Source organism: Trachurus japonicus, chromosome 18 (genome assembly GCF_045865225.1).
Source record: "Trachurus japonicus isolate A0001 chromosome 18, Traja_1.0".
In the NCBI taxonomy this organism is placed as follows: domain Eukaryota; kingdom Metazoa; phylum Chordata; class Actinopteri; order Carangiformes; family Carangidae; genus Trachurus; species Trachurus japonicus.
Genome location: NC_140924.1, coordinates 2375719 through 2403371, shown reverse-complemented (window position 1 = coordinate 2403371; position 27653 = coordinate 2375719). Strand labels below are relative to the sequence as shown.

The following is a 27653-nucleotide window of genomic DNA, read 5'->3' as shown; positions in this document are numbered from 1 at the left end:
ATTTATCACCTTATGTGTAATTCACAAAATGGCTCTAACACATGAGTTTCTTTAGAAAGCAAAGTTGGTCTCTTTGGGTGATGTTCCCATGTATTGTAACAAAAAAGTTTTTTTAACAAAACAGTAGTTGATGTGGATTGAAGCAAAAGCAAAGATCCCTGGCTTTCCTCCGGCTGTCGGTAAGAACTGTGTGAACCCACCACCATCCAACTCAAACTAACCACCCTTCATTTCAGGCAGCTGGGCAGCTGCTGGGTGTTCAGCAAACAAAATGAAAAGGTACTGCACCCTTGTGGTCAAAGAAAAGTACTTGCACAAAACACAAACTAAAGAATGGCTGCTACAGATTCCATGGCTGCAGATGTCGAGGCAATGGGTCTGTCATCATTGAGGCAAGAGATGTTCTTGGTCTTGGGAACCGGGATGATAATGGACTCTTAGAATCACCTACGTACTGAGCTTTGACAGAGGGAGATGTTGAAATGTAGGTGAAAGTTTGAGCCAAGTTCTTCAGCTCCGGTGGGTGCACCGCCACCTGTGTATTTGTAAACAACTCATTCTAAGCTTTTGATCAATAATCAATTTTAAGAGTTTATAAAGAAAAAAAGTCCAGATTCTCTGATTCCAGCTTCTTCAATGTGAATATTTCTGGTTTCTTTGTTCCTTTATGACAATAAACTGAGTCTCTCTTTGGTTTGTGGACAAAACAAGACATTTGAGGACGTCATCTGGTGGTTTGGGAAACACTGATATTTTTCAACATTTTATTGACCAAACAACTAATCGTTTAAATAATCAACAGATTAATTGATGATGAAAATAACTATTCTGAGAGGACAAACAACGACTTTCCAGTTAACTATTTATTTAATTGGATCATCAAAAGGGTCAGATACAAAAAAAACTCTCCTGTTCAGGAAACTGCAGTCTGCAAGCAGTTAGCTGCAATCACCATCCCAAGAGAGCCAGAATTCTCTGTCATCTGCCCAAGACAAAGACGTTACATTGATTTTTAATACTTCACACTATGTGTGTGTAATTAACTCTTATTGGTCAAAACAGGTGGGGAGGTGCTGTGGTTTAGACTTTAGCCCTCCCTTCGTTGGTGCACTCAGGCTGTCACAGGTTGGTCCCATCTTCCCAGCACACAAACCTCTGGACCTGAAAGACAACAGAAACCTCCCTACACTGTTGTATCTTATCTGCCCTAGGTCAGAGAGTGCAGAGCCGTAATTCAGCACAATGTCTCATTCAGTAGGCCTCTCATCCTCTCCCCCCTTCGGCCTTGAAGATGTTTACCTCTCTCAGTGGCTGTGTGTCCTCAACTTGCCTCTGAGTGAACAAACATGTTACTGGTATTTACTTCATTATGAACTAAGCACAACATAAATCTATAGGGTTTGCTTACAAGTTTCAGTTGTCTTTAAACTCAATGGGTTAGTCAAAAATATAAGACACATAAGAGGTTAGTTAAAACATGAGACTAATCTTTGCTACTACCTAAAGTGAAAGCATAAACATGTACTCTCTCCATGTGTTATCCCTTCGTACCACAGGGTTAATGCTTCACTCCCTCACATTCAGTACAAGGACACAACAGGTCAAATACAATTCCAAACATCAAACATAAGACAAGTGTTTCACTCCACTTAGACTTCGGATTTCTGCTCATACTACATGTTACTGCCAAAGCAGTGCAATTTTACCTTCTTCACTTCAGCATCCGATGCGGGTCAGTTTGGTCAATAAATGCTGAACTGCAATTTATGAATTCTAAGAGGTTTCATTACTATCAACAAAAATCAAAACAATACAACGCATGAGTGTTGAGGACTGGCTGTTCAACACTGCAACACTAATCTCATTCAGACAAGTATAAGTCAAAATATGTCCTTATACTGATGTTGATATTTTACCCTGCACTTCCTAAATGTTTACATCTTGTTTTAATAACATGGCAGCCAATGCAGTGGACAGTTGAGACGTAGAAGGAGAACAAATTAACTGGTTTCAACGCTAGTGTCATCACAGAACACTCAATGATGCTGCGGTACAGAAGAAGCAGAAGGGGTGGTTTGATAGACAATGACCTGAGTTTACGGAGGATGTGGGTTCTCTGCTGGCAGTGTGATCCCGAGGTATCTGAAACTGTCCACAATCTCCACCGGTTGGTTGTCAATGTATATGGGTTCATGATGAGGAGTGGTTTTTCTACGGTTGTCAAAAATGAGTTCTTTGGTTTTGGTGCCATTGAGGAGGAGATGATTGTCCTTGCACCACTGGGAAAAATGGGCAACAGAGTGATTGATGACACTGCCATATTGGCTCTTCTCTCGGACCAGGACTCAGTCACAGCGTACAGAGTATTTGAAGTATTCGGTTATGGGGTATGGGTTGAGACAGTCGTTTGTGTAAAGTGTGTACAAGAACGGATTCAGCAGTACGGTTTCTCTCTGGTGTGGCTGTGCTGGTGGACCGTTAATTGTCCAGATTGAGCGAATGCCTTCCCACACTCCGCCTCTCTCTGGTGTGGATGCGCTGGTGGGCCGTTACATTTCTGGAGTTAGAGAACGCCTTCCCACAATGCTCGCAGCTGTACGGTTTCTCTCCGGTGTGGATGCGCTGGTGGGCCGCTAAACTTCCAGATTGAGCGAACGCCTTCCCACACTGCTCACAGCTGTACGGTTTCTGTCCGGTGTGGATGCGCTGGTGGGCCGCTAAACCTCCAGAATGAGCGAACGCCTTCCCACACTGATCACAGCTGTACGGTTTGTCTCCGGTGTGGATGCGCTGGTGGGCCGCTAAACCTCCAGATTGAGCGAACGCCTTCCCACACTGATCACAGCTGTACGGTTTCTCTCCGATGTGGATGCGCTGGTGGGCTGCTAACCTACTGGAGGTAGCGAACGCCTTTCCACACTGCTCGCAGTTGTACGGCCTCTCTCCGGTGTGGATGCGCCGGTGGACCATTAATCCATAGGAAGTAGTGAACGCCTTCCCACACTGCTCACACACATACAGTTCCTCTCCGGTGTGTCTGCGCCGGTGGACCGTCAACTGTCCGGATCGAATGAACGCCTTCCCACACTGCTCACAGCTGTACCGTTTCTCTCCGGTGTGGATGTGCCGGTGTTCTGTTAAATGTCCGAGTCGAATGAACGCCTTCCCACACTGCTCACAGCTGTACGGTCTCTCTCCAGTGTGGACGCGCTGGTGGACTGCTAACTTTTTGGAGGTAGCGAACGCCTTCCCACACTGCTCACAGCTGTATGGTTTCTCTCCGGTGTGAATGCGCCGGTGTTCTGTTAAATGTCCGGATCGAGTGAACGCCTTCCCACACTGCTCACAGCTGTACGGTCTCTCTCCAGTGTGGACGCGCTGGTGGACTGCTAACTTTTTGGAGGTAGCGAACGCCTTCCCACACTGCTCACAGCTGTATGGTTTCTCTCCGGTGTGGATGTGCCGGTGTTCTGTTAAATGTCCGGATCGAGTGAACGCCTTCCCACACTGCTCACAGCTGTACGGTCTCTCTCCAGTGTGGACGCGCTGGTGGACTGCTAACTTTTTGGAGGTAGCGAACGCCTTCCCACACTGCTCACAGCTGTGCGGTCTCTCTCCAGTGTGGATGCACCGGTGGACTGCTAACTTTTTGGAGGTAGCGAACGCCTTTCCACACTGCTCACACCTGTATGCCGTCTGTCCACATTGGCGCCGCCGGCGGTGAGCGTTCAGATGAAATGAGGTCCTGAACGTGTTCCCACACCCATTACAGCTGTGTGGTTTCTCCTTGGTGTGATCCTGTTTCTATGGCAACAGACAGGAAGAAAGAGAGAATCAATCAATCATCAGGGGTAAAAAAGGTGACAAGATACAGAACTCTGCTCCCCCGGGAAATTTTAAAAAACAACAACTTTAAAGGTGAATTCACTAAGACGAAGGTCCAGATTTAGTCAGGTTTGCACAGCTTTTGCTCTTGTTAAACCTGCACAATCTGTGTTTGGTTTTGAAACATGTGAAGAGGGTCTTCAAAGACAAACAGAGGGGCAGATTGCTCAGCCTATGCAGGTTTAGCATGAGCAAAAGCTGTGCAAACCTTAGTGAATCTGTCCCTACATATCCATCAGATTAACTTTGCAAAAAAGTGGTTTTGGAAATCAATTGTTGAGGCATCCCAAAGGTACCAGCTCAGGCTCAGCCTTACTCAGTCATTCTGAAAACAAAGTGAGAGTGGCGAGCTTACATTAGTTATAGCTTGCTGACAGCTAGCTAATTAGGCTACCTGAACTGGTGAAATTTGATGGAGGTTTAATGCCATGCCTTCCAACTAAATAAAATTTAATACAGACTAGGGGTGTCACAAGCAGCGTGTCAACGTCGTCTTGCGGCCCGGAGCTGAAATCAAACGCACCCCTTCTGCTGCAGTCCCCCCACGAAAGAAAGAGATCATAAATCTCCCATGTAACCGGGTACACATGAGTTAGAACGTTTACACGTGTAGAAAAAATTGTAAACGTTGACACCCCTAATACAGACTGATTGGTAAAACATTTATTTATTGATGTAAATGTGTTTTCTATACGTAGGCTATGCTCTGAGGCAGCGCTGCTCTTTCTGTCCAATAACACACATGAAGCTTAAAAATGCCATAGGCTACATAAAACATATTAAGATGTTCAAGCAAACGCACATAGTTTGAAACTACGTTCAAAACACACACGGCCAGCATCACAACTAGGCATAAAGTCCACTAGCTGATAAAAGGTTTAATATTTTTTCATGTGAGAAAGTTACTGTTAAATCCCCAGTTTGTGGTCAGTTTATCCAGATGTCGCCTTTTAGGACGTTTGTTTTAGGAGAAATACAGAGGGAGCAGCGACCGGGGTTAGTAGGCTACATCCATGCTACCGGCTCGTCTCAGAGGCAGTAGCCGGTCTACTGAACCGATAGCCCGGAGCCGACTCCGTCGTCTTCCCGCTAGCTTCTACATCGCGGAGGGGACGTCTTTCCACTTAGGGCTTCCTTCACCTCTGAAACGGGGCAGAGCTCCGTGGGAGACATCTGCCTGACACAGCAACGTAGGGAACCGTGCATGTCCGAAAACGGTGTCGCCGTCGCACCGAATGCACGCGGCCGGATACGCGCCGCTTCAATGAGCGCACATGTCGTGCGTCTACATGGGAGGTAGGCTGTTATCAGTATAATCAGAGACAACCATGAATGAGTTTGCCTCAGTTTCACTGATTGTCACTGTCAGTCTGTTAGAAAAACATTTTACTGACGCCAGCTGAGACACTTTTGGGGAAAAGGGTTCTATCTTCTATAGGAAGACTCTGTGTCCAGACCGGGGAACATAGAACCCTTTTTCTAAAAAAAAAGGTCCTATGTTCCCCGCTTTTCCCCAAAAGGACCCGGGGAACATGCAATTTTTGGTCCCGTACCTGGAAGTTGAGTTGTGACTTGGCATATTTTTGCCTATTTTTTAGTGAGAAGTTGAGTTGTGACTTTGAGTGAGAAGTGGAATAGAGCTCCGGGAGCTGACGTCACGGTGACGTCACGCAGCCCCGAAACTGACAGCGACGCCATTTTGGCAGGAATCTGCAGATTTTCGTAGCGTAAATACAGGGGAGAGCCGGGTGCGGAATGAGAATAACAAAGCGATTTTCTCCGAGCCCATACAAGTCTTACATGTATAACTTTGTCAGCATGTAGTATGACCTAACAGAACTGCAAAACATATTGAGGATACGTCTCACTTTGACCGAGTTACGTTCAAGAACCAGCCGTTTTCAGTGACAGAAAAAATTCACTCCAGCTTAATTTTTTCGATCGATCAGCAGTGTTTACCGTTTCAGGTGTCATAGTTATGATGGCTAGTCGGATAAATTAGTCCTCTAACACACCCTAAAGCTTGACATGTCAGGGTTTTAGGTTTAAGTGTCGGGAGTCACTGTGGGAGTCAGCTGTCCCTCATCCCTCTGCACACTGACAATGAACCTGCCTGTCACTCTGTCGGTACCGCGATCACACTGTGTGTGTTACAGGATTAATTAAAACACACAACGTAACGTAAACAATGTGACTGTATGTAGATAGTGCGGGAGGAGGGCAGACGTGGATCGGTGGACCAGGAGAACAGCTGCATAACATTTAGGCAGTAAAATGGAAGGTTTTAAGCCGTCTGTTCACATGATCTCACTTTAATTCCAACACATTGGACTTAATATATATAAAAACTAAATAGATTAAATATTACCGACCCTTATAATGCCCCCGGGGTGCTTTTCAAAAGTATCTCCGGCCGCCGGCGGACGTTCCAGACCTGCAGTATGCGGACACAGCTAGGCTAAGTTACCTGATCAACTTTGCATCGCGCTGCTGCTTTTGCATACAAAAGCCTGGAGGGTTACACATGGACACAGTCTGGCTTTGTGATGAACGTCCAGCTGTGGAATCTACCAGCAGAAACCTGCTGTATCCTCACTAGAAGGGTAAGTGTCGTATCATCCCAGTTAATGCAGTGTAGCATGGCTAACGTTAGCTCGTAGCTGTCCGGGGTGCTATGGGGTGCCGGCCGGGAGCTCTCCCCGGTGCTGATCAGCCCGCGGCGGATGCGGCGGTGCGCTGCGACCGGCTTTGGGTCAGCTTGGAAAGGCTGGAGGCGAAGGAGACTCACAGCTTATATGTGTTTGCCTCTTTCTTTTCTTTTTGTCACCGTCTTTCCTGCTTGTGTCATTTTGTGGAGCACAAAGAGCATAAAGCCGGCTTTTGTATGCTTGTAGAGTAGTTGATCAGGTAGCTGTGTCCAGATACTGCAGGTCTAGGACGTCCTGTTAGGCAAAAATATTTTTGAAAAGCACCCCGGGGGCATTATAAGGGTCGGTAATATTTAATCCATTTAGTTTTTTTTTATATTAAGTCCAATGTGTTGGAATTAAAGAGAGATCATGTGAACTCAGACGGCTTCGGCGCTTACAGTCAATGCTTCCGCACTGGTCAGTTTCCTGCCAAAATGGCCGCTCGAACGCTGGAGGTCACGTGGGGTCCGGAGCTCTATTGTCCCATTGGTTGGGTTTAGGCATTGAAGAAAGGAGTTGGTTAAGTTTAGTAAAAAGACCAGGTAAAGGCTAGACAGGCCAGATAGAGAGAGAGTCCTGATAAGTAGAGAGTCAATCAACCAGCAACAGCGGGGAACATAGGACCCTTTTTTTGAAAAAAAGGTCCTATGTTCCCCGGTAACAGTGGGGAATATAGGACCTTTCTTCAGAAAAAGGGTCCTATGTTCCCCAGTATGTATTGCGACCGGGGAACATAAGACCCAGGGGTTAAAGCAAAAAAAAAATCTTTTGACTGAAATTTTTTTTGCAAGCGCCCCCCCCCACACACACACACACTCAGCGTTCCTTCGTCCAGTGTGTATTATTGTCATCATTTTTGCCTTGTATTTTAAATCTGATGAAGGAACTTTGTTCTAAAGGTGTTGTTTCTTTGATTCTTCAATAAATGATTCTGTATATGCATAAACCTGAAGATGCATACTGCCTGCAAGCTCTGAAGTAGTCAAAAAGGTGAGTCACCAAACCCCTGTAGGGGGGTCTGGGGGCATTCCCCCCCAGAAAAAAATTGTGATTTTAACACATAAATGAAGCATTCTGGTGTACTCTGAGAAGAATATTCTGGTGTACTCTGGTGTTCTGGTGTACTCTGTTTCAGATAGAAAAAAAAAACATTGAGTAGGCCTACTGACTAAGGTTCCCCTATCATTGTAAGGCAACAAGGCAAGAATGGCTGGTGTGAATGAAACTTAAACTGAACTCAGAACTGGTCTAGTGGGGAGCAAAAACATATAGGCATTAATCTAGGGTCCTGGACCAGCCATTCAAGGGCCCGTTTCCTCTGCTATTTGTCCGTGCAGCGGTGCACCCACCGCGGACATGCACGGTAAAAAAAAAAAAAAAACGAAACCGAATGCGCGCCGCCCAACAGGTCCGCCGTCTGCTCGTGCCGATGTCAACAGCGGCAGGAGACACAACGCTACTACGTACCGGTATCTGCCTCCAGCGAGTGACAGTCACGTAACCGGGCTCATACGTGCAGGCAGGCCAGGGTTGCCAGATAGTGCGAAAAATATCCCCCACACTCTTACTTTTTTACTTCACTGATTAGCGGGAGAAATTACCGACCGGGAGCTGTGTAACACCCGCCAATGTAATAATGCCCACAAACGTATTAAACCACAAACGTAATAAAAATATGCAGCTTTTAATGTAATAATCCTGCAAACGTAATACATTTTCCACAAACGTAATAGCCGCTGCCTACTACAAACGTAATACGCGATTTCCCACAAATGTAATAACTATTACGTTTGCAGAGATTTATTACATATGTGGGGAAGTGAAAATCTTCAATTTTCAATGTAATAAAATGTAATAACGCAATGACTAATGGTCGTTGTGTTGGTTGTTGTTGTTTATATCTACTAATAGCCTACTGACTGTGCGAAATCCAGCTGCTGACTCTCCGCTCCACGATCACGGAGAGCCCACCCCACCCTGCCCACCCCCAAGCAGCGCATCTCTCTCTCTCTCTCTCTCTCGCCGCTGTCTGCGGGAAAATTTAATTGAATTAATAAACCTTTAGATGCCTATTTAGACTGATAAGTGTTGTGTTTACCTTTTTTTAAAAATCAGGCTATCTCCCTCTGTCAATCACAATATGTGTCCTCTGTCAGTATCAGCCCTGTCAATAAACAGGTAGGGGGAAAACCCTCCGACCTAATGTTAAACTAACTTATCATTGGAATGTACACTAGGGTGTGCGCTATAGCTACGCTCTCCACCTGGCTCAGCTCTGTTGTCCCCCACTTTAGCCCCCAAAAAATCACAAGCACTTTCATAATGTGATGCGTGTGTGTTACTTTGTTATTTCTGTATGACAGACCGTTGCCAACACACCGCTATGGACGCGATCTGCTGATATTTTGTCTTAGTAGTGCTGAATATGACCAAGCCGCTGTCCGCTGTCTCAGTGCTGAAATATGAATGAATGACAGCGTGTCACTGCCCGAGAGAGAGAGGGAGAGAGAGAGAGAGAGATGCCTCTTTCTTTTCTTTTGCTTCTTTTGCGTACATTTTTGTCCTCCTGCTTATGACACGCGCTGTCCCCTGCAGATGCTTCTATAATAAACATTTGCTTAGGATTGATTGTGATAGGTACACGGTTGGGAGGAAGAGAGAGAGAGAGAGAGAGAGAGAGAGAGAGAGAGAGAGAGAGAGAGAGATGCGCTGCTTGGGGGTGGGCAGGGTGGGGTGGGCTCTCCGTGATCGTGGAGCGGAGAGTCAGCAGCTGGATTTCGCACAGTCAGTAGGCTATTAGTAGATATAAACAACAACAACCAACACAACGACCATTAGTCATTGCGTTATTACATTTTATTACATTGAAAATTGAAGATTTTCACTTCCCCACAAACGTAATAAATCTCCACAAACGTAATAGTTATTACATTTGTGGGAAATCGCGTATTACGTTTGTAGTAGGCAGCGGCTATTACGTTTGTGGAAAATGTATTACGTTTGCAGGATTATTACATTAAAAGCTGCATATTTTTATTACGTTTGTGGTTTATTACGTTTGTGGGCATTATTACATTGGCGGGCGTTACAAGCTGACCTCCACCCTCCCCTCCTGTGCTCGCGCCGCCCCCCCACATCCCCGTTGAGAACCACGGTTAATACAGAGCTATCGCTCTGGGTTAATACAACTGTATCTGGCTAGTTTTATTGGTTGAGAGCAGCGTTAGTAAACCACAACAAAAACACGTGTAGCCTTTTTTTTCTCCCCTCATTTTTTCTCATTGACGGAAATCCGTCGTGGCAACGGAGAACTTTAACCCCTGAAGACCCTTTTTGGTAAAAATGGGGAACATAGGACCCATTTTCAAAAAGAGGGTCTATAGAGGAACATAGGACCCGGGGAACATAGATACGCTCCCCTCCAGGGAGACTGCTCGCGCTGGGTGACCGGGCACATGGTGCTGTGTCTGGGGAAGAGGAGCAGGAAGACCGGGGCCAGTCGCTCCGCGGTGCAGAGAAACCCCGGTCAGGCGCTGAATTCATGGGTTCATGTGTCTGTGGCTGAGCAGCTCAGAGCGGTTACAACTACTTGTAGTTTCTAAGTGGAAGGGGGTGGGGACGAGGCGGGTCGAGGAGGAGCAGGGAAGACAAGGGGATCGGATCCTCCATCCAATCCCCTCGTCAAAAAAAAACTACTATGCCTAGATTTCTCAAATCTGGATTAGATTATTTTGCAGTGGCTAAACATTCATTACACCGTTTTCTCATCATATAGACCACATTAGACCTGGCCCAGGTCAAAAACCACGGTACCTAGACTTCTCAAATCTGGCCTATATTATAATGAATGTTTAGCCTCTTTAGGATAATCTAATCCAGATTTGAGAAGTAGTGGTTCAGCAGTTGCTGAATTCCTAGGTTCATGTGTCTGTGGCTAAGCAGCTCAGAGCGGTTACAACTACTTGTAGTTTCTAAGCAGAAGGGGGTGGGGACGAGGCGGGTCGAGGAGGGGATTGGATGGAGGGTACGAGCCAATGGGAGCCAGACGGGATGCGTGGCGCCCATTGGTCAATTTCTATGCAGGTCCAGATCAAAAACCACTGTACTCAGACTTCTCAAATCTGGACTAGATTAAAGCAGAAGTAAGTGATATATTTGTGTTAATATAAGTCTTAAATAGTTGTATCTTCCAAAAGCAATCACTTACATAGAGTGTTTGGTCTGAAACACGGGTCTGTCAGTCACTCTGCTCTGCTCTGAGCCAAGGAGAAAACATTTATCGTATCCTACAGTTTTTATCCAATGAGGAGAGAGAACTGCTTGCAGGGCTGTGTGTGCAGCCAAGGGACGCCGTGAATGTGGCGACGTAGGGACGAGGACTGTTATGGTGCGTTCAAGGAAACTCGTATTTTTCCGACCGTGAAGTCGTACCAGTTCGACCTGGTACGAGTTCACCGGTCGGAAGTTACGAGTGGCCGTAATAGTGACTTTCACCGGTAAAACAGGTCGGAAAAACACGAGTGGGTTGCCTGAAACGCTACAAAGTCGTAAATTGTGACTTGAAGCTGTAATTTACGATTTCAAAAGCCTGCCTGGAACGCAGCATTAGCGAAAACGACCGGACCACTTACTTCTGCTTTAATCTACAGGCCCTGAAGATTCATTCAGGCAGTGTTTTTGATCTGTGAAACCTTTATTCTATTTGTGAAAATGCAATAGAGGCACATTTCACTGTTTTCTCAGCATATAGACCAAATTAGACCAGGTCCAGATCAAAAACTACTATGCCTAGATTTCACAAATCTGGATTAGATTATTTTGCAGAGGCTAAACGTTCATTACACCGTTTTCTCATCATAGACCACATTAGACCTGGCCCAGGTCAAAAACCGCGGTACCTAGACTTCTCAAATCTGGCCTAGATTATAATGAATGTTTAGCCTCTTTAGGATAATCTAATCCAGATTTGAGAAGTAGTGGTTTTTGATCTGGACCTGGTCTAATTTGGTCTATATGCTGAGAAAACAGTGAAATGTGCCTTTATTGCATTTTCACAAATAGAATAAAGGTTTCACAGATCAGAAACACTGCCTGAATGAATCTTCAGGGCCTGTAGATTAATCTAGTCCAGATTTGAGAAGTAGTAGAGTAGAGTAGTAGTAGAGTACAGTGGACAGTGAAATCTCCCCTTTAGCATTTTCACAAATAAAATAAACGTTTAACAAATACAATAACGGGTGTCAAGTAAAGTTAATGTCTTACCTAAAATGTCTAAAATGTTTTTACATCAAGAAGTGTCACAAAAAACAGACCATCAGTGTACAAACAGAAACAGTCGCACTGCACGTTACGTTAATTTCCTCTTAACTTTCCCCTTAAGTGCCAAATCGGAGGCTAACCACAAAATATACAGAAACACAGACCTGTGGACTGGAACAGGATGGACCGGAGGGCTCGTTGTCCTGGAGGACCGCGTCCTGCTCTAGATCCTGGTTCTCCTCCTTTATCATGTTGTAGTCCTGATCCTGATCCTCCTTTATCATGGTATTGTTGTAGTCCTGGTCCTGGTTCTCCTCCTTTATCATGATATTGTTGTAGTCCTGGTCCTGGTCCTCCTCCTTTATCATGTTGTAGTCCTGGTCCTGGTTCTCCTCCTTTATCATGTTGTAGTCCTGGTCCTGGTTCTCCTCCTTTAACATGATATTGTTGTAGTCCTGGTCCTGGTTCTCCTCCTTTAACATGATATTGTTGTAGTCCTGGTCCTGGTTCTCCTCCTTTATCATGATATTATTGTAGTCCTGGTCCTGGTTCTCCTCCTTTAACATGATATTGTTGTAGTCCTGGTCCTGGTTCTCCTCCTTTATCATGGTATTATTGTCGTCCTGGTCCTGGTTCTCCTCCTTTAACATGATATTGTTGTAGTCCTGGTCCTGGTTCTCCTCCTTTAACATGATATTGTTGTAGTCCTGGTCCTGGTTCTCCTCCTTTAACATGATATTGTTGTAGTCCTGGTCCTGGTTCTCCTCCTTTAACATGGTATTGTTGTAGTCCTGGTTCTGCTCCTTTATCATGATATTGTTGTAGTCCTGGTCCTGGTTCTCCTCCTTTAACATGATATTGTTGTAGTCCTGGTCCTGGTTCTCCTCCTTTAACATGATATTGTTGTAGTCCTGGTTCTGCTCCTTTATCATGATATTGTTGTAGTCCTGGTCCTGGTTCTGCTCCATAATTCCGGTCGTGTTCTGATCCAGGTCGCTAATTTCCCGGTCCTGGTTCTCCTCCTTCATCCTGGTCCTGGTCAGACGGGATCTCCTCTTGGAGCTTTTCGGCTCTGGGAAAAGCAGCTGTGGTCCGTTAGCGAGGAGCAGACGAGTGAGTCTGGAGCTGCCGAGAGGAGAGAAACAAGAGAGAGACGACGTGATCTGACGAGGAGCAAAGTATGAAGAACTCAGAGCTGGAGAAGCTCCTCAACCGAGCCGAGCCGAGCCGAGCCGTGGCTCTGTAGCATGGATGTATTATATTCTAGATCCGTGCTGTGTCTGTGAAGTGGAAAGCGCCGTTTAATCCTTTGTATTCCCGCGATCTCTCCGACTCTCGCGGTCACATCGCTAAGTCTCCTCCCCTTAGATACCGTTGCTATGGGCTGTTTTCGAAACCGCATACTTTCCTACTACTCATACTAACTCTGACGTCATTTTGAGTATGCGAATGCGCAGTATGCGAGTTTGAGTATGCGAGGAGTACCCGGATGGCATACTAGATTTGCCAGATTGTTGAGTATACTTGAGAAGCTCACTACTCACACTCAAATTACCCAAGATGCAATGTAAACGTGACGTCATCGATCGTCACTTCCGTTGCCGCGAAAAAAAAAAAAACAGTTGGAGGGAGAATCGTCTTTTTACGGAAGACAAAATGGATCCGCCGCAACCGCCGCAGCCGTAAAAATGTGAGTAAATTGATGTATTTTAGCAACTTGACGGCATGTATGCGGTTGTGTAATATTCCCGAAGATATATCAGTTCTTCATCGGTTGTTTTGATTGTTACATGTAATGTTACGTTATGTTATCACTCCAGCTGGTCAGTGTAGTCCATTCATTCTATAACGTTACCACGTAACGTTAGAGGCCTGTGATCGATAAATACCTATGAACCAAATATCAAGTTATGGCGCATATTTCAGCGCAAATGTTATTTTTTTTTTACTATGGACCGCCTCTGTGTCCGAAATAAAGCGTTGGATTAATTAAATTGTTTGTTTCTTCAAGGGACTGATGACTGATACGGGCCGCCTCATTAGGTGGAGGGGGGTAAATGAGGCCCTCTTCACCGGGAGGCGAAACGCTGCCGTGGAGGGTTTTGAGTAAGTTAAGATATTTATTTTCGGTGAATGAATATGATGCGGAGCATCTATCTACCTACCTACCTACCTACCTAATATCCTCCATATTATGCTTGTGCAGAACTATCTATCTATCTATCTATCTATCTATCTATCTATCTATCTATCTATCTATCTATCTATCTATCTATCTATCTATCTATCCTCCATATTATGCTTGTGCAGAACTATCTATCTATCTATCTATCTATCTATCTATCTATCTATCTATCTATCTATCTATCTATCTATCTATCTATCTATCTATCTATCTATCCTCCATATTATGCTTGTGCAGAACTATCTATCTATCTATCTAACGTATCCTCCATATTATGCTTGTGCAGAACTTTCCTGAAGGACCGTGGACTGGAGGGGAAGGTGGAGGCGTCCTTTGTCAAAAAAAAAAAGGGAAAATCTAAAACAAAAATACAAAGTGAGTTGAATAATCAAAGCATTACAGTCTGAATGTAAGCCACTAAAAGAAACAGGATGATGAGTATTTGACTAGTGCTGAAAAGTTTTGCGTGAGTGTTGTTTTTGAATGAGTGTCAGAACTTTGTGTGTGTGTGTTGTGCATGTTGTGTTGTGTAGGAACTGAAGGCCCCACGTACAGGTGTGAGCACGGAGGGGGGAGAGGCCACTGCAGCCAGCTGGAAGTGGTTCGATGCCATGGATGAGGTGTTGGGGAACAGGCCGTCAATCACGCCGCCTGTCCTCATCACCTCATCCGTGGCGCCGACTGCAGCAGTGGCCTCCCCTCCATCCCCTCCCTCCACTCCCAGTACCTCCCAAGTGTCACCCAGTGGCTCCCGGGGGAAACGTGACAACTGGGTCACTTTCCTCCGGGAGCTGGATAAGCGTGAGGAGCGGGCAGAAGAGAAAGCTGAAAGGAGAGAGAGAGAGAGGCGCAGGAAAGGGAAGAAAGGATGCAGAGGGAAAGAAGAGAGGAAGAGAGAGAAAATATGGAGAGACGAGAGAGAGAGTGGATGGACTTGAGATTGCGAGAGGAGCAGAGAGTGAGAGAGGAGCGAGAGAGAGAGAGTCGGGCCAGGGAGGATAAATTGATGGCAATGCTGCAATCATTTTTGGGGAAAAAATAAAAAGTTCAGGGATATGGAGTTAAGTGTCAGTGTGTGTCTGTTATTTTATACAGTCATGTGTACAAGATGTGAGTGATTGTGAAAAGAACTAGTGCAGACAGAAATAGTAGGATGATCACCCAATAGACCAAACGTTGCTTTATTTATTTTTTCCTCTGATTCCTTTGGTTGAAGTAATAGCAGAAGAGAATACATTTGATCAAGGCACAGGAAGCACAATATATTTTTTGCACTGCCACAATTACATTCACACCTTCCAGAAATGTATGAACCATGTGGGGATGAGGGAGTTGGGGCAGAGCAGCTTTGGATAACCATGACCTGGATGAATAAGAACCTTCACAGACATGACAGATTAATGGCAAAACATGAGATCAGGTGTGTGGTCAGGTGTCTCTGGTATTATGATTGGATCTAAGAAGATCCAAGGAGATGACATGAAAAATGAGTGTCAAAAAGATGAAGCAACAGTTAAATATAGATAGAAACGCATTATAATTTTATGATTGTGGTATTAAACAGTTGCTACCATGTTGTGACCCTAGGAATTTCACAGGAATACTTTCCATATGTTTTTTAGTAAGCAGGTGATTGGTCCACCTGATGTTAATAAGAATACTTTAGCATTTACAGTGCAGAGAGAGAGAGAGAGAACAGATAATAATAATTAAAACAAATATTTATGGAATAAGAAAAGCAATAACACAAGTATTAACATTTATATAGATAAAGAAGATTTGGCAGTCAGAAATAGAATATTTGTGTTATTTGCAGTAAATCTACTGAAAGAAAGAACAAATGTTTTATTGGACAAGAGACACATTTACCAGAGCCCCGTTAGCCAGCGTGTTTCCAGGTAGATCCAGACAGGCCTTCTTGGTTAACGCATCGACCAGGGTAACTGAACCACCCACCATACTTCGTCCTGCCTGGCAATCCTGTACTTTACCTGTTTCCACCTCTTACGACTTGGACGAGGGGTTGGATTTTAAGAGGCACCAACTATGTACAACAGGGTTGAATAAAACAGTAACATGAACGTTGCAAAGAACAAAAACAGAACTCCCTGTGTGTAGGCCTATATACATATTAACAGTAGTCATGTTCTTGCAGAACTGGGACCCGGTCTTGTGGCGCAGACACTGCAGCTGCAAGCCGCTGCCTGAGGGTGTCCCCAGACCGCTGAACAGGCTCGTGGCCTTCCTCTCCATCACCCCCATCTTCCTCTTCCTCTCCCTCAGGCTCAGGCTCCAGAATGTCCCCATTGCCAATGCAGAGGTTGTGCAGGAAGAGGCAGGCAGTGATGACCTCGGGCACAAACTCCACCTTCACCTCCAGTGCCTTGAGGAAAATGGAGCGCCACCTGGTCTTCAGGACTCCAAATGCCCGCTCCACCACACACCGTGCCCTGGACAGCCTGGTGTTGTACCTCCCCTCCACTGCATTGCGGACAGGCTCCCTGAAGGGTGTCAGCAGGCGGATCGGCTCAGCCAAGCACGGGTATCCGCCATCCCCGATCAGGTACCATCCAGGAGGTGGGTACAGCTGGTGAACATAGAAGGGGCTGCTTTTCAGGACCCTGGCGTCATGGACACAGCCAGGGAAGCCCACCACCACATCCAGGAAACGGCCCTTGTGGTCACAGATGGCCTGAAACTGGACGGAGTGGAACAACTTGCGGTTGAAATAGTCCGCTGCAAATTGCCCGGGCGGGACAATGTGGACATGGCACCCATCTATGCTTCCTGCCACTCTGGAGAAAGCCGGACAGCCGGACAGCTCCTGGAACCCAGCACCTATCTCCTCCAGCTCCTCCATGTCAGGGAAGCGGATGAGCCTCCTGAAAACGCCCTGAATGACCCTGCTGACACGGTGGATCATGTCATGTGGTGCGGGGAATGTCAAAAGCCTCTGACACAACCCGATATGACGTTCCACAGGCCAGCCAGTACAGAAACACCAGGAGCTCAAAGGACTTCCCCCAGCCGTGGTCCTTGTCTGCCGCCAGCTGGATGAGGCTCTCCAGGGACTCTCGGGACACACGGAAGTCCTTCCTGGTGTCACCGCCACCGAAATACAGGCGCAGCAGAGGAACATGCAGATTCACTCTGCAGTATGGCCCTCTTGAAGCCACCTGTGAAATATTTTGATATGTAAATATTTAATATGAATGTATGTCTATTTATTTAACTATGTATTGAATTTGAAGACGTTTTTAATTATATTTATTTAATTTTACATGAAATAAACCGTTTTTAAATGATATTATTTATTAAACTTAATGAAATAATTAAATTCAATGACTTTTCTTGCTCAGTTATGTAGATTCAATATTTCCCTCCACTTTTCAGGCTGTGAAGTAAAAATGTCCCAGCTGCTATAGTTGATTAAAAAGGTAACTTACATCTGAGAACAATCCGAGGTCGATAGCAAGCCTGATGAACCGAAACCGGCGGGCCGATCTTCGTCTCAGAGCTGACAAAACTCTCCGGTAAGGCATCTTGAGCGGTCAAATGCCGCTAACGGGACGAGATCGGTCAAAACGGAGGGTTAAAGCTAGCTAAATCGAGGGTAGGTTAGCTTCCTGTTTCAAAATAAAAGCACACATTCTATCGTCATGGTTTTCTGTATGTAAAGGGCAACGGGTGTTTTATTTGTTAAAGTAACCGGAAGTGCGTTGGTCACACTGCTGATCTAAACGGCTACTTTCTCACCTAAAAATGTTTGAAATGTTGATAAAGTGATATATTTACAGAGTTTAGAGCTAAAATGAAATCAGCTTCTGACCACTGATTTCGGCTCGGGTAGGAGCGCAATGCATTATGGGTTATCATGTAGTATGCTGCAGTGTAAACGCTCTGCATACTGTCTGATCGTTGAGTATATAGTATGAGTATGGACAGTATGCAGTATGGAAGTATATAGTATGTAGTATGCGGTTTCGAACACAGCCATGGTGTTGGAGAAGAACAGACTGGGCTGTAACTTCAGAATCATGTGACCCTGTAGAAATGTTGAGGAAGAGTGGGCAACCAGCGTGTTTTGAAAGTTCAAGATGTCCCAAACAAGTATCCACCGGTTTCCCTCCAAATAAGGCCCCTGGTTTTCTATATTTCCTCCTCCAAGTTAACTCAGTCATATCTTATAAATAGTAGCCTAATTACAAAACCATGAACTTTGATGTTCGTTTGCAGTGGGAACCGTCCTTCTTCCCCACAATGACCACCGGGCTACACCACTCAGACTGCGACGGCTCGATCACCCCCAAGCGCTGCATCTCCTCCACCTCCTTCTGAAGTTTGGCCACAAGATGCTGGGGCACTCGGTAGGCCCTCTGACGAACTGGCCCCTTGTCTTTCAGCCGGACCACGTGCTCCACGAGGTCAGTCTTCCCCGGGTTGGCCGCGAAGAGCTTGGCGACCCCCTGGAACACCTGGCACAGCTGGCTGGACTGGGTGGCAGAGAGGTGCCCGAGAGCAGGCTCCGCAGACTGGCGGAGGTCGGCGAGGGTAGACTCCTCCCCCTCGCTGTCCACCGCCGTCACCAGCAGGGACGCCACGGGAACCTGAACCGGAGCCTCCTTCCACTCCTTCAGCAGGTTGACGTGGTAAACCTGCTTCGCCCTTTTCTTGTCCGGGTGGTGGATCTCGTACGTCACCGGGCCCATCTTCCTGAGGACGGTGTACGGGCCCTGCCATTTGGCCAGCAGCTTGCTGTTGGAGGATGGCAGGAGGAGTAGGACCTTCTGGCCGGGCTGGAACTCCCTGTGCCTGGCCTGTCGATCGTACCACGCCTTCTGGGTCTGCTGGGCTTCACGAAGGTTGACCTCTGCCTCGTCTCTGTACCTTGCCAACCGGTCCCTCATCTCCAGCACGAACTGGACCACACCCCGGTCACTGGTGTCGGTTGTGGGAGCCTCCCAGGTCTTCCGCAGCAGATCCAATGGCCCCTGTACCTCCCAGCCATACAGAAGCTCAAACGGGGAAAACCCTGTGGACGCTTGGGGAACCTCCCGGTAGGCGAACAGCAGGTAGGGCAGCCACTGGTCCCAGTCTCTCCCGGTGTCGTCCACAAACTTCTGCAGCATCTTCTTCAGGGTTTGATTGAAGCGCTCGACCAGGCCGTCCGTCTGAGGATGGTACGGGGTGGTCTTGATCGCAGAAATCCCCAGCTGCCGATGGAAGAGCTGCAGGAGCCTGGAGGTGAAGTTGGTCCCCTGGTCTGTGATGATCTCGTCCGGTACACCAACCCTGGAAAACAACTGGACAAGACAACGCAGAACAGCCGGAGCAGTGACCGTGCGCAGGGGGAAAGCCTCCGGGAACCGTGTGGCGTAGTCACAGAGCACCAGGATGTACTGGTGCCCCCCACTGCTCTTCACCAATGGGCCCACAATGTCCATGGCCACATGCCTAAACGGAGTGGAGATCACGGGCAGGGGTTGTGGGTAGGCTCGGTCGGACTGGCGGACATAGCAAGTTTTCTGACAGGTGGGACAGGTTTTGCAAAAGGTTTGCAAAACCTGTCCCACCATACATCAACATACATGGAAGGCCAATAGAACCTGGAGGATATGCGCAAATATGTTTTGTTGCGGCCAAGATGACCTGCCCAAGGCAAGATGTGTGCCAGGTGCATTATCATCGGCCGACATGACAAAGGAACCACAAGGCGTTTGACACCATCCGCCACTGCATACAAAACATCACTGTCAACAACAAAACATTCTTTCTCCCCTTTTGACATATCCAGCCCCCCAACCACCTTGGCGAACAAGGGCTTCAGAGTCCCATCCCCCTTTTGCAGGGCCCCAATGTCCTCTGGCACCTCCCATATGCCCTTTGCACAGTACTTCACAGGACTTCAGCCCCTTTTCAAACCGCCGCTGGCGGCGAGACTTCCTGGGCCCCTTCATGGCGCCCTCAAACAAACTGCTGTCCAGGGTTGAAAATAGTTCTGGATCGGGCCCCTTTTCAGGCCCTGGGTCAGCCGTCACCCCCGCCCTGGCCTGGGCGCGGGTGATCACATGACCGGACAAGCCCTTCCCCAGGTCACTGTCTTTGGGGCCGGCCTCCAGCAGCACGTCCAGCAGCACAGGTAAGTCCCACCCCAGGATAGCAGCCACGGGTAACCTTTCCACTACCCCAACCGTCAGCAGGTACGGTTGCTCATCCACCACCACCGTCACCTCAGCTGTGGGGTAGGAATGGCTGTCCCCGTGCACACACAAAATGTCTTCCCTTCTGCTATAATCCACCATGCCCGTTGGCACCAACTCCCTTCGGACCAGCGTCAGGAAGCTTCCCGAGTCAACCAGAGCAGTCACAGCTTCACCATTAATGGTAACATCCTTAAAGCGCTGTTGCCCTCCCCCAGTACTTGCAACCTCACCCCGAGGAGTGTAACATGCCCCGCTAAGCTTAGCTTTTCTGATGGGGCACAACGAAGCCTTGTGCCCTGCTTGCTGGCAGTAGAAACAGATGAACTCCTTACCGGGGCTGCGCTGGCGAGGTGCAGGCCGGGCGTCTCCAGGCAGATGCTGGCCGGCTCTGGCTGCTGGTCTGGGCTGCGACAACACCTGACGACTGGGACCACCGTGGTAGGCAGGCGGGCCTCCCCTCCGTGCGTTGAGGTACTGCAGCGCTAGCTTGCCTGCAGCTAGCCCCTCCGTCGGGTCGTGCTCCTTCACCCAGGTGCGGATGTCTGCTGGGAAGACTCGCAGCAGCTGCTCCAAAATGACCTGCTCACCGATCTGCTCCTTGGTATGCTGCTCTGGCCGAATCCACCGACGGTAGAGACCCTTTAAGCGGTGGTAAGTCTCTGTTGGGTTCTCTCCCGGCGGAACTGCCATGGCCCAGAACTGCTGGCGATACGTCTCCGGTGAGACGTCAAACTTGGTCAGGAGTGCCGCCTTCAGGTCCGGGTACGAATGAGCCCTCTCCTCGTCCATAGCGGTGTATGCCTCTAGCGCCTTCCCAGTGAGTAGCGGCACCAGGCGACACGCCCACTCACTATCTGGCCAACCCCACGTTCTGGCAATCCGCTCGAAGCGAAGCAGGTAATTTTCAATGTCCTCCCCAGCCAGGTACTGGGGAATCTTGGGGTCGCCACAGGGTCTGCTCTCCGGCCTCGGAGGTTCTGACCCACTGCTCACCCCAAACCTTGGCGCCCTTAAGGGTGAACTGCGCCGCGGTGCCGCGGGTGTCGGTAAGTCCATTCTCAGGCTCATCAGCGACCTCTCAGATGGTGACAGGGACCCGATCTCTGGGATAGGTGCAGGAACAGGTGCTACCGGCCTCGGCCCTGCTACTGCCTGACCCAGTTGCGGGGCTGGCCACGAAGCCCGGAGTCCCCGGAGCTCTGCCAGAAACCCCTCCTCTCTTCTCTGCTGTCCCTCCAGGAAGGTCCTCATGACAGCCACCAGCTCCTCTCCTGGACTTGGAGCTCCAGGGCTGGCCTGCAGGACTGGAGCCGCTGCACCCCCTTCGTCCTCCTCGGCTGTGGACCAGGCTCCCTCCTCGCCATCTTCGTCCTGTACTGGTTCCTCCTTTTGTGAGCGCAACCCGGTACGTCTTCCTGTGTACCGGAGGCGCCCTCGTCGACTGGCCATCCCACTTCTGACACCAAATGTCGGGGTTCGATACTTTGTAGCGATGGATGGAAAGATGATGGCCCAGTCGGCAAACTTTTGTTGGGTGATTTTCTTTTTATTACACCAAAAAAAAACCAAAATACTCACAGGTGGCAAAGTAAAAAAAAAACCAGCAGGAATATTTACAACAAGATGGAGGCAAAAGATATGTACAAGAAACAGGCAGCAAGTCTGTATGCTCCTCAGCCGAACACCCCTTCAAGTGAGCTGAGCTCTCTTTAAATACCCCCTTGGCCCCTCCCCCGGACAAACCAATTAACAAAACACAGGGGTTAAGAAACATAAACTGGGAAAAATACACAAAACTTACAGAACCCCTTTAAATCTAACCCCAGTATTGTGGCACTAACAACCCCTCATATGGCTGCGCCACTTTTCCCCCAGAACACATAAATTAACAATACTTTATAACAATTCACCACATATGGTTTAGTCCGTGGTCACCTGACCCAAGGTAGCGCGCCACAGTGCGCTACTTATTACGTGGACCGGAACTGCCTCGGTTCGGCCAGTGAACCCGAGTCAGACCTCCGCAGCAACCGCAGGTGAGCGTGTGTGTAGGTGTGCGTATGTATGTGTCACGTAGGCGCCGAGTGTGCACCCTCGACGACCCACAGTGGGGAGAACAGAGTTCAGGGCACGGGAAAAGTTTATGCCACCGCTGGCCCGCGAGATGCGGCCGGCGGGGAACAGTTTATAAGGAGCTTGGCTCCGCCGGAACAATGAGGGCGCAGCGCGCGCCCCCGACACCGGCACTCTCTGGGAAAGAGAGCGCGCCGGTCAGGGAATGACGGGGCGTTCAAAGGCGCTCCGTCACACAAATGTATGACCAGATGTCACATCAGTAAAATAATTGGCATTTATCATATTGCTACAGTGATTGCAATGTCCACACCTGTGATTACCCTTTAAGGTTGAAAGCCAGGTTTTCTGTGATACAGGAGGGAGATGACTCTTAACAAGTTTGTCTTTCAGAGTAGGAGCTCTTCTGAAGCTAATAGTTGGTGAATCTGGAAGAGCTTCTCTAAGAAGACTATCACTTTTCAAAATGCCCCAATTGTTTTGAACAATTTGTTTAATTGCATTTGCATGGTCACTGTATTGTGTCACAAAATATACCTGATCAGAATTTTGTTCTTCTTTCTGTTTAGGGGCTAACAGTTGTTCTCTAGGGAGACATTTTGCTTTGTTGTAAGCTCTGAATATAGTTTTATGTTGATATCCTCTTGCCTTAAATCTCTGGCTCGGTTTTCTGTCTGCAACCCTTGATGAAAATAACTATTCTGAGAGGACAAACAACGACTTTCCAGTTAACTATTTATTAAATTGGATCATCAAAAGGGTCAGATACAAAAAAGGTCTCCTGTTCAGGAAACTGCAGTCTGCAAGCAGTTAGCTGCAACCACCATCCCAAGAGAGCGAGAATTCTCTGTCATCTGCCCAAGACAAAGACGTTACATTGATTTTTAATACTTCACACTATGTGTGTAATTCATTCTTATTGATCAAAACAGGTGGGGAGGTGCTGTGGTTTAGACTTTAGCCCTCCCTTCGTTGGTGCACTCAGGCTGTCACAGGTTGGTCCCATCTTCCCAGCACACGAACCTCTGGACCTGAAAGACAACAGAAACTTCTGTTGTATCTTATCTGCCCTAGGTCAGAGAGTGCAGAGCCGTAATTCAGCACAATGTCTCATTCAGTAGGCCCCTCATCCTCTCCCCCCTTCGGCCTTGAAGATGTTTACCTCTCTCAGTGGCTGTGTGTCCTCAACTTGCCTCTGAGTGAACAAACATGTTACTGGTATTTACTGCATTATGAACTAAGCGCAACATAAATCTATATGGTTTGTTTACAAGTTTCAGTTGTCTTTAAACTCAATGGGTTAGTCAAAAATATAAGACACATAAGAGGTTAGTTAAAACATGAGACTAATCTTTGCTACTACCTAAAGTGAAAGCATAAACATGTACTCTCTCCATGTGTTATCCCTTCGTACCACAGGGTTAATGCTTCACTCCCTCACATTCAGTACAAGGACACAACAGGTCAAATACAGTTCCAAACATCATACATAAGACAAGTGTTTCACTCCACTTAGACTTAGGATTTCTGCTCATACTACATGTTACTGCCAAAGCAGTGCAATTTTACCTTCTTCACTTCAGCATCCGATGCGGGTCAGTTTGGTCAATAAATGCTGAACTGCAACTTATGAATTCTAAGAGGTTTCATTACTATCAACAAAAATCAAAACAATACAACACATGAGTGTTGAGGACTGGCTGTTCAACACTAATCTCATTCAGACAAGTATAAGTCAAAATATGTCCTTATACTGATGTTGATATTTTACCCTGCACTTCCTAAATGTTTACATCTTGTTTTAATAACATGCCAGCCAATGCAGTGGACAGTTGAGACGTAGAAGGAGAACAAATTAACTGGTTTCAACGCTAGTGTCATCACAGAACACTCAATGATGCTGCGGTACAGAAGAAGCAGAAGGGGTGGTTTGATGGACAATGACCTGAGTTTACGGATGATGTGGGTTCTCTGCTGGCAGTGTGATCCCGAGGTGTCTGAAACTGTCCACAATCTCCACCGGTTGGTTGTCAATGTATATGGGTTCATGATGAGGAGTGGTTTTTCTACGGTTGTCAAAAATGAGTTCTTTGGTTTTGGTGCCATTGAGGAGGAGATGATTGTCTCACTCTCTGACGTGAATGCGCCGGTGGACCGTTAACTGTCCGGGTTGAGCGAATGCCTTCCCACACTGCTCGCAGTTGTACGGCCTCCCTCCGGTGTGGATGCGCCGGTGGACTGTTAAACAATAGGAAGTAGTGAACGCCTTCCCACACTGCTCGCAGCTGTACGGCCGCTCTCTGACGTGAATGCACCGGTGGACTGCTAACCTACTGGAGGTAGCGAACGCCTTCCCACACTGCTCGCAGCTGTACGGCCACTCTCTGACGTGAATGCACCGGTGGATTGCTAACCTACCGGAGGTAGTGAACGCCTTCCCACACTGCTCACAGCTGTACGGCTTCTCTCCGGTGTGGATGCGCCGGTGGACCGTTAACTCTCCGGAGGTAGTGAACGCCTTTCCACACTGCTCACACACATACGGTTTCTCTCCGGTGTGGCTGCGCCGGTGGACCGTTAACTGTCCGGATCGAGTGAAAGCCTTCCCACACTGCTTGCAGCTGTACGGCTTCTCTCCGGTGTGGATGCGCTGGTGGGCCTTTAACTCTCCGGATTGAGTGTAAGCCTTCCCACACTGCTTGCAGCTGTATGGCCTCTCTCCGGTGTGGATGCGCCGATGGACCGTTAACGCTCCAGAGCTAGAGAACCCCTTCCCACACTGCTCACAGCTGTACGGTTTCCCTCCGACGTGAATGCGCCGGTGAACCGCTAACCCACTGGAGGTAGTGAACGCCTTCCCACACTGCTCACAGCTGTACGGTTTCTCTCCGGTGTGGATGCGCTGGTGGACCATTAAGTCTCCGGAGCTAGAGAACGCCTTCCCACACTGCTCACAGCTGTACGGCCTCTCTCCGGTGTGGCTGCGCCAGTGGAGTGCTAACTTACTGGAGGTAGCGAACACCTTTCCACACTGCTCACACACATGCGGTTTCTCTCCGATGTGGATGCGCTGGTGGATCGTTAACTGTCTGGATCGAGAGAACGCCTTCCCACGCTGCTCACACCTGTACGCCGTCTGTCCACATTGGCATCGCCGGCGGTGAGCGTTCAGATGAACTGAGGTCCTGAACGTGTTCCCACACCCATTACAGCTGTGTGGTTTCTTCTTGGTGTGGTCCTGTTTCTATGGCAACAGACAGGAAGAAAGAGAAAATCAATCAATCAATCATCAGGGGTAAAAATGGTAAATGGTAAATGGACTTGCACTTATATAGCGCTTTTCTAGTCTCTTGGACCACTCAAAGCGCTTTACAATGTAATGGTCACATTCACCCTTTCACACACATTCATACAGCACTGTATAGTGGTAGGCATTGCCGAATGCCGATGGACACATCGGGGGGCAAGTGTGGGTTCAGTGTCTTGCCCAAGGACACTTTGACGTTGACTGGAGGAGCCTGGAATCGAACCACCGACCTTCCGGTTAGTGGACGACCCGCTCTACCTCCTGAGTAGAGCGTTAAAGAAGGTGACAAGATACCAACCTCTGCTCCCTCGGGAAATTTTAAAAAACAACAACTTTAAAGGTGAATTCACTAAGACTAAGGTCAAAGGCAAAAGCTGTGCAAACCTTAGTGAATCTGTCCCTAGATGTCCCTCAGATGAACCTTGCAAAAAAGTGGTCTGGGAAATCAATTGTTGAGGCATCCCAAAGGTACCAGCGCAGGAGTCTCATCCCTATGTTCCCCAGGTCCTATGTTCCCCACTTTGTATTTTTCCCCAAATTGGTTCTATGTTCCCCTCTGTGTCCAGACCGGGTTTTCCCCGCTTTTCCCCAAAGGACCCGGGGAACATGCAATTTTTGGTCCCATACCTGGAAGTTGAGTTGTGACTTTGAGTGAGAAGTGGAATTGTCCCATTGGTTGGGTTTAGGCAATAAAGAAAGGAGTTGGTTAAGTTTAGTAAAAAAAGACCAAGTAGATCAATCTACAGGCCCTGAAGATTCATTCAGGCAGTGTTTCTGATCTGTGAAACCTTTATTCTATTTGTGAAAATGCAATAAAGGCACATTTCACTGTTTTCTCAGCATATAGACCAAATTAGACCAGGTCCAGATAAAAAACTACTACTTCTCAAATCTGGATTAGATTATCCTAAAGAGGCTAAACATTCATTATAATCTAGGCCAGATTTGAGAAGTCTAGGTACCATGGTTTTTGACCTGGGCCAGGTCTAATGTGGTCAATATGATGAGAAAACGGTGTAATGAATGTTTAGCCTCTGCAAAATAATCTAATCCAGATTTGAGAAATCTAGGCATAGTAGTTTTTGATCTGGACCTGGTCTAATTTGGTCTAGATGCTGAGAAAACAGTGAAATATGCTTCTATTGCATTTTCACAAATAGAATAAAGGTTTCACAGATCAGAAACACTGCCTGAATGAATCTTCAGGGCCTGTAGATGAATCTAGTCTAGATTTGAGATGTCCGAGTACAGTGGTTTTTGATCTGGACTGTAGGTATCAAACAAAAACAGTGAAATCTCCCCTTTAGCATTTTCACAAATAAAATAAACGTTTAACAAATACAATAGCGGGTGTCAAGTAAAGTTAATGTCTTACCTAAAATGTTTTTACATCAAGAAGTGTCACAAAAAACAGACCATCAGGGTACAAACAGAAACAGTCGCACTGCACGTTACGTTAATTTCCTCTTAACTTTACCCTTAAGTGCCAAATCGGAGGCTGACCACAAAATATACAGAAACACAGACCGGTGGACTGGAACCAGATGGACCGGAGGGCTCGTTGTCCTGGAGGACCGCGTCCTGCTCTGGATCCTGGTTCTTCCCCTTTATCATGTTGTAGTCCTGGTCCTGGTTCTCCTCCTTTATCATGTTGTAGTCCTGGTCCTGGTCCTCCTCCTTTATCATGTTGTAGTCCTGGTCCTGATCCTCCTTTATCATGATATTGTTGTAGTCCTGGTCCCGGTTCTCCTCCTTTAACATGGTATTGTTGTAGTCCTGGTCCCGGTTCTCCTCCTTTAACATGATATTGTTGTAGTCCTGGTCCCGGTTCTCCTCCTTTAACATGGTATTGTTGTAGTCCTGGTCCCGGTTCTCCTCCTTTAACGTGATATTGTTGTAGTCCTGGTCCCGGTTCTCCTCCTTTAACATGATATTGTTGTAGTCCTGGTCCCGGTTCTCCTCCTTTAACATGATATTGTTGTAGTCCTGGTCCTGGTTCTCCTCCTTTAACATGATATTGTTGTAGTCCTGGTCCTGGTTCTGCTCCTTTA

General features: G+C 47.3%; 1 protein-coding gene across 1 annotated transcript in view; it reads right to left on the bottom strand.

Moving 5' to 3' along the window:
- Window positions 1-2096: 2096 nt before the first annotated feature.
- LOC146968286 (uncharacterized) overlaps window positions 2097-27653 on the bottom strand; it is a 189514-nt gene continuing 163957 nt past the window's right edge. The window contains 3 exon segments of the mRNA XM_085760485.1: window positions 2097-2279; window positions 2512-3582; window positions 24478-25261. Coding sequence (XP_085616611.1) covers window positions 2097-2279; window positions 2512-3582; window positions 24478-25261 — 2038 coding nt within the window.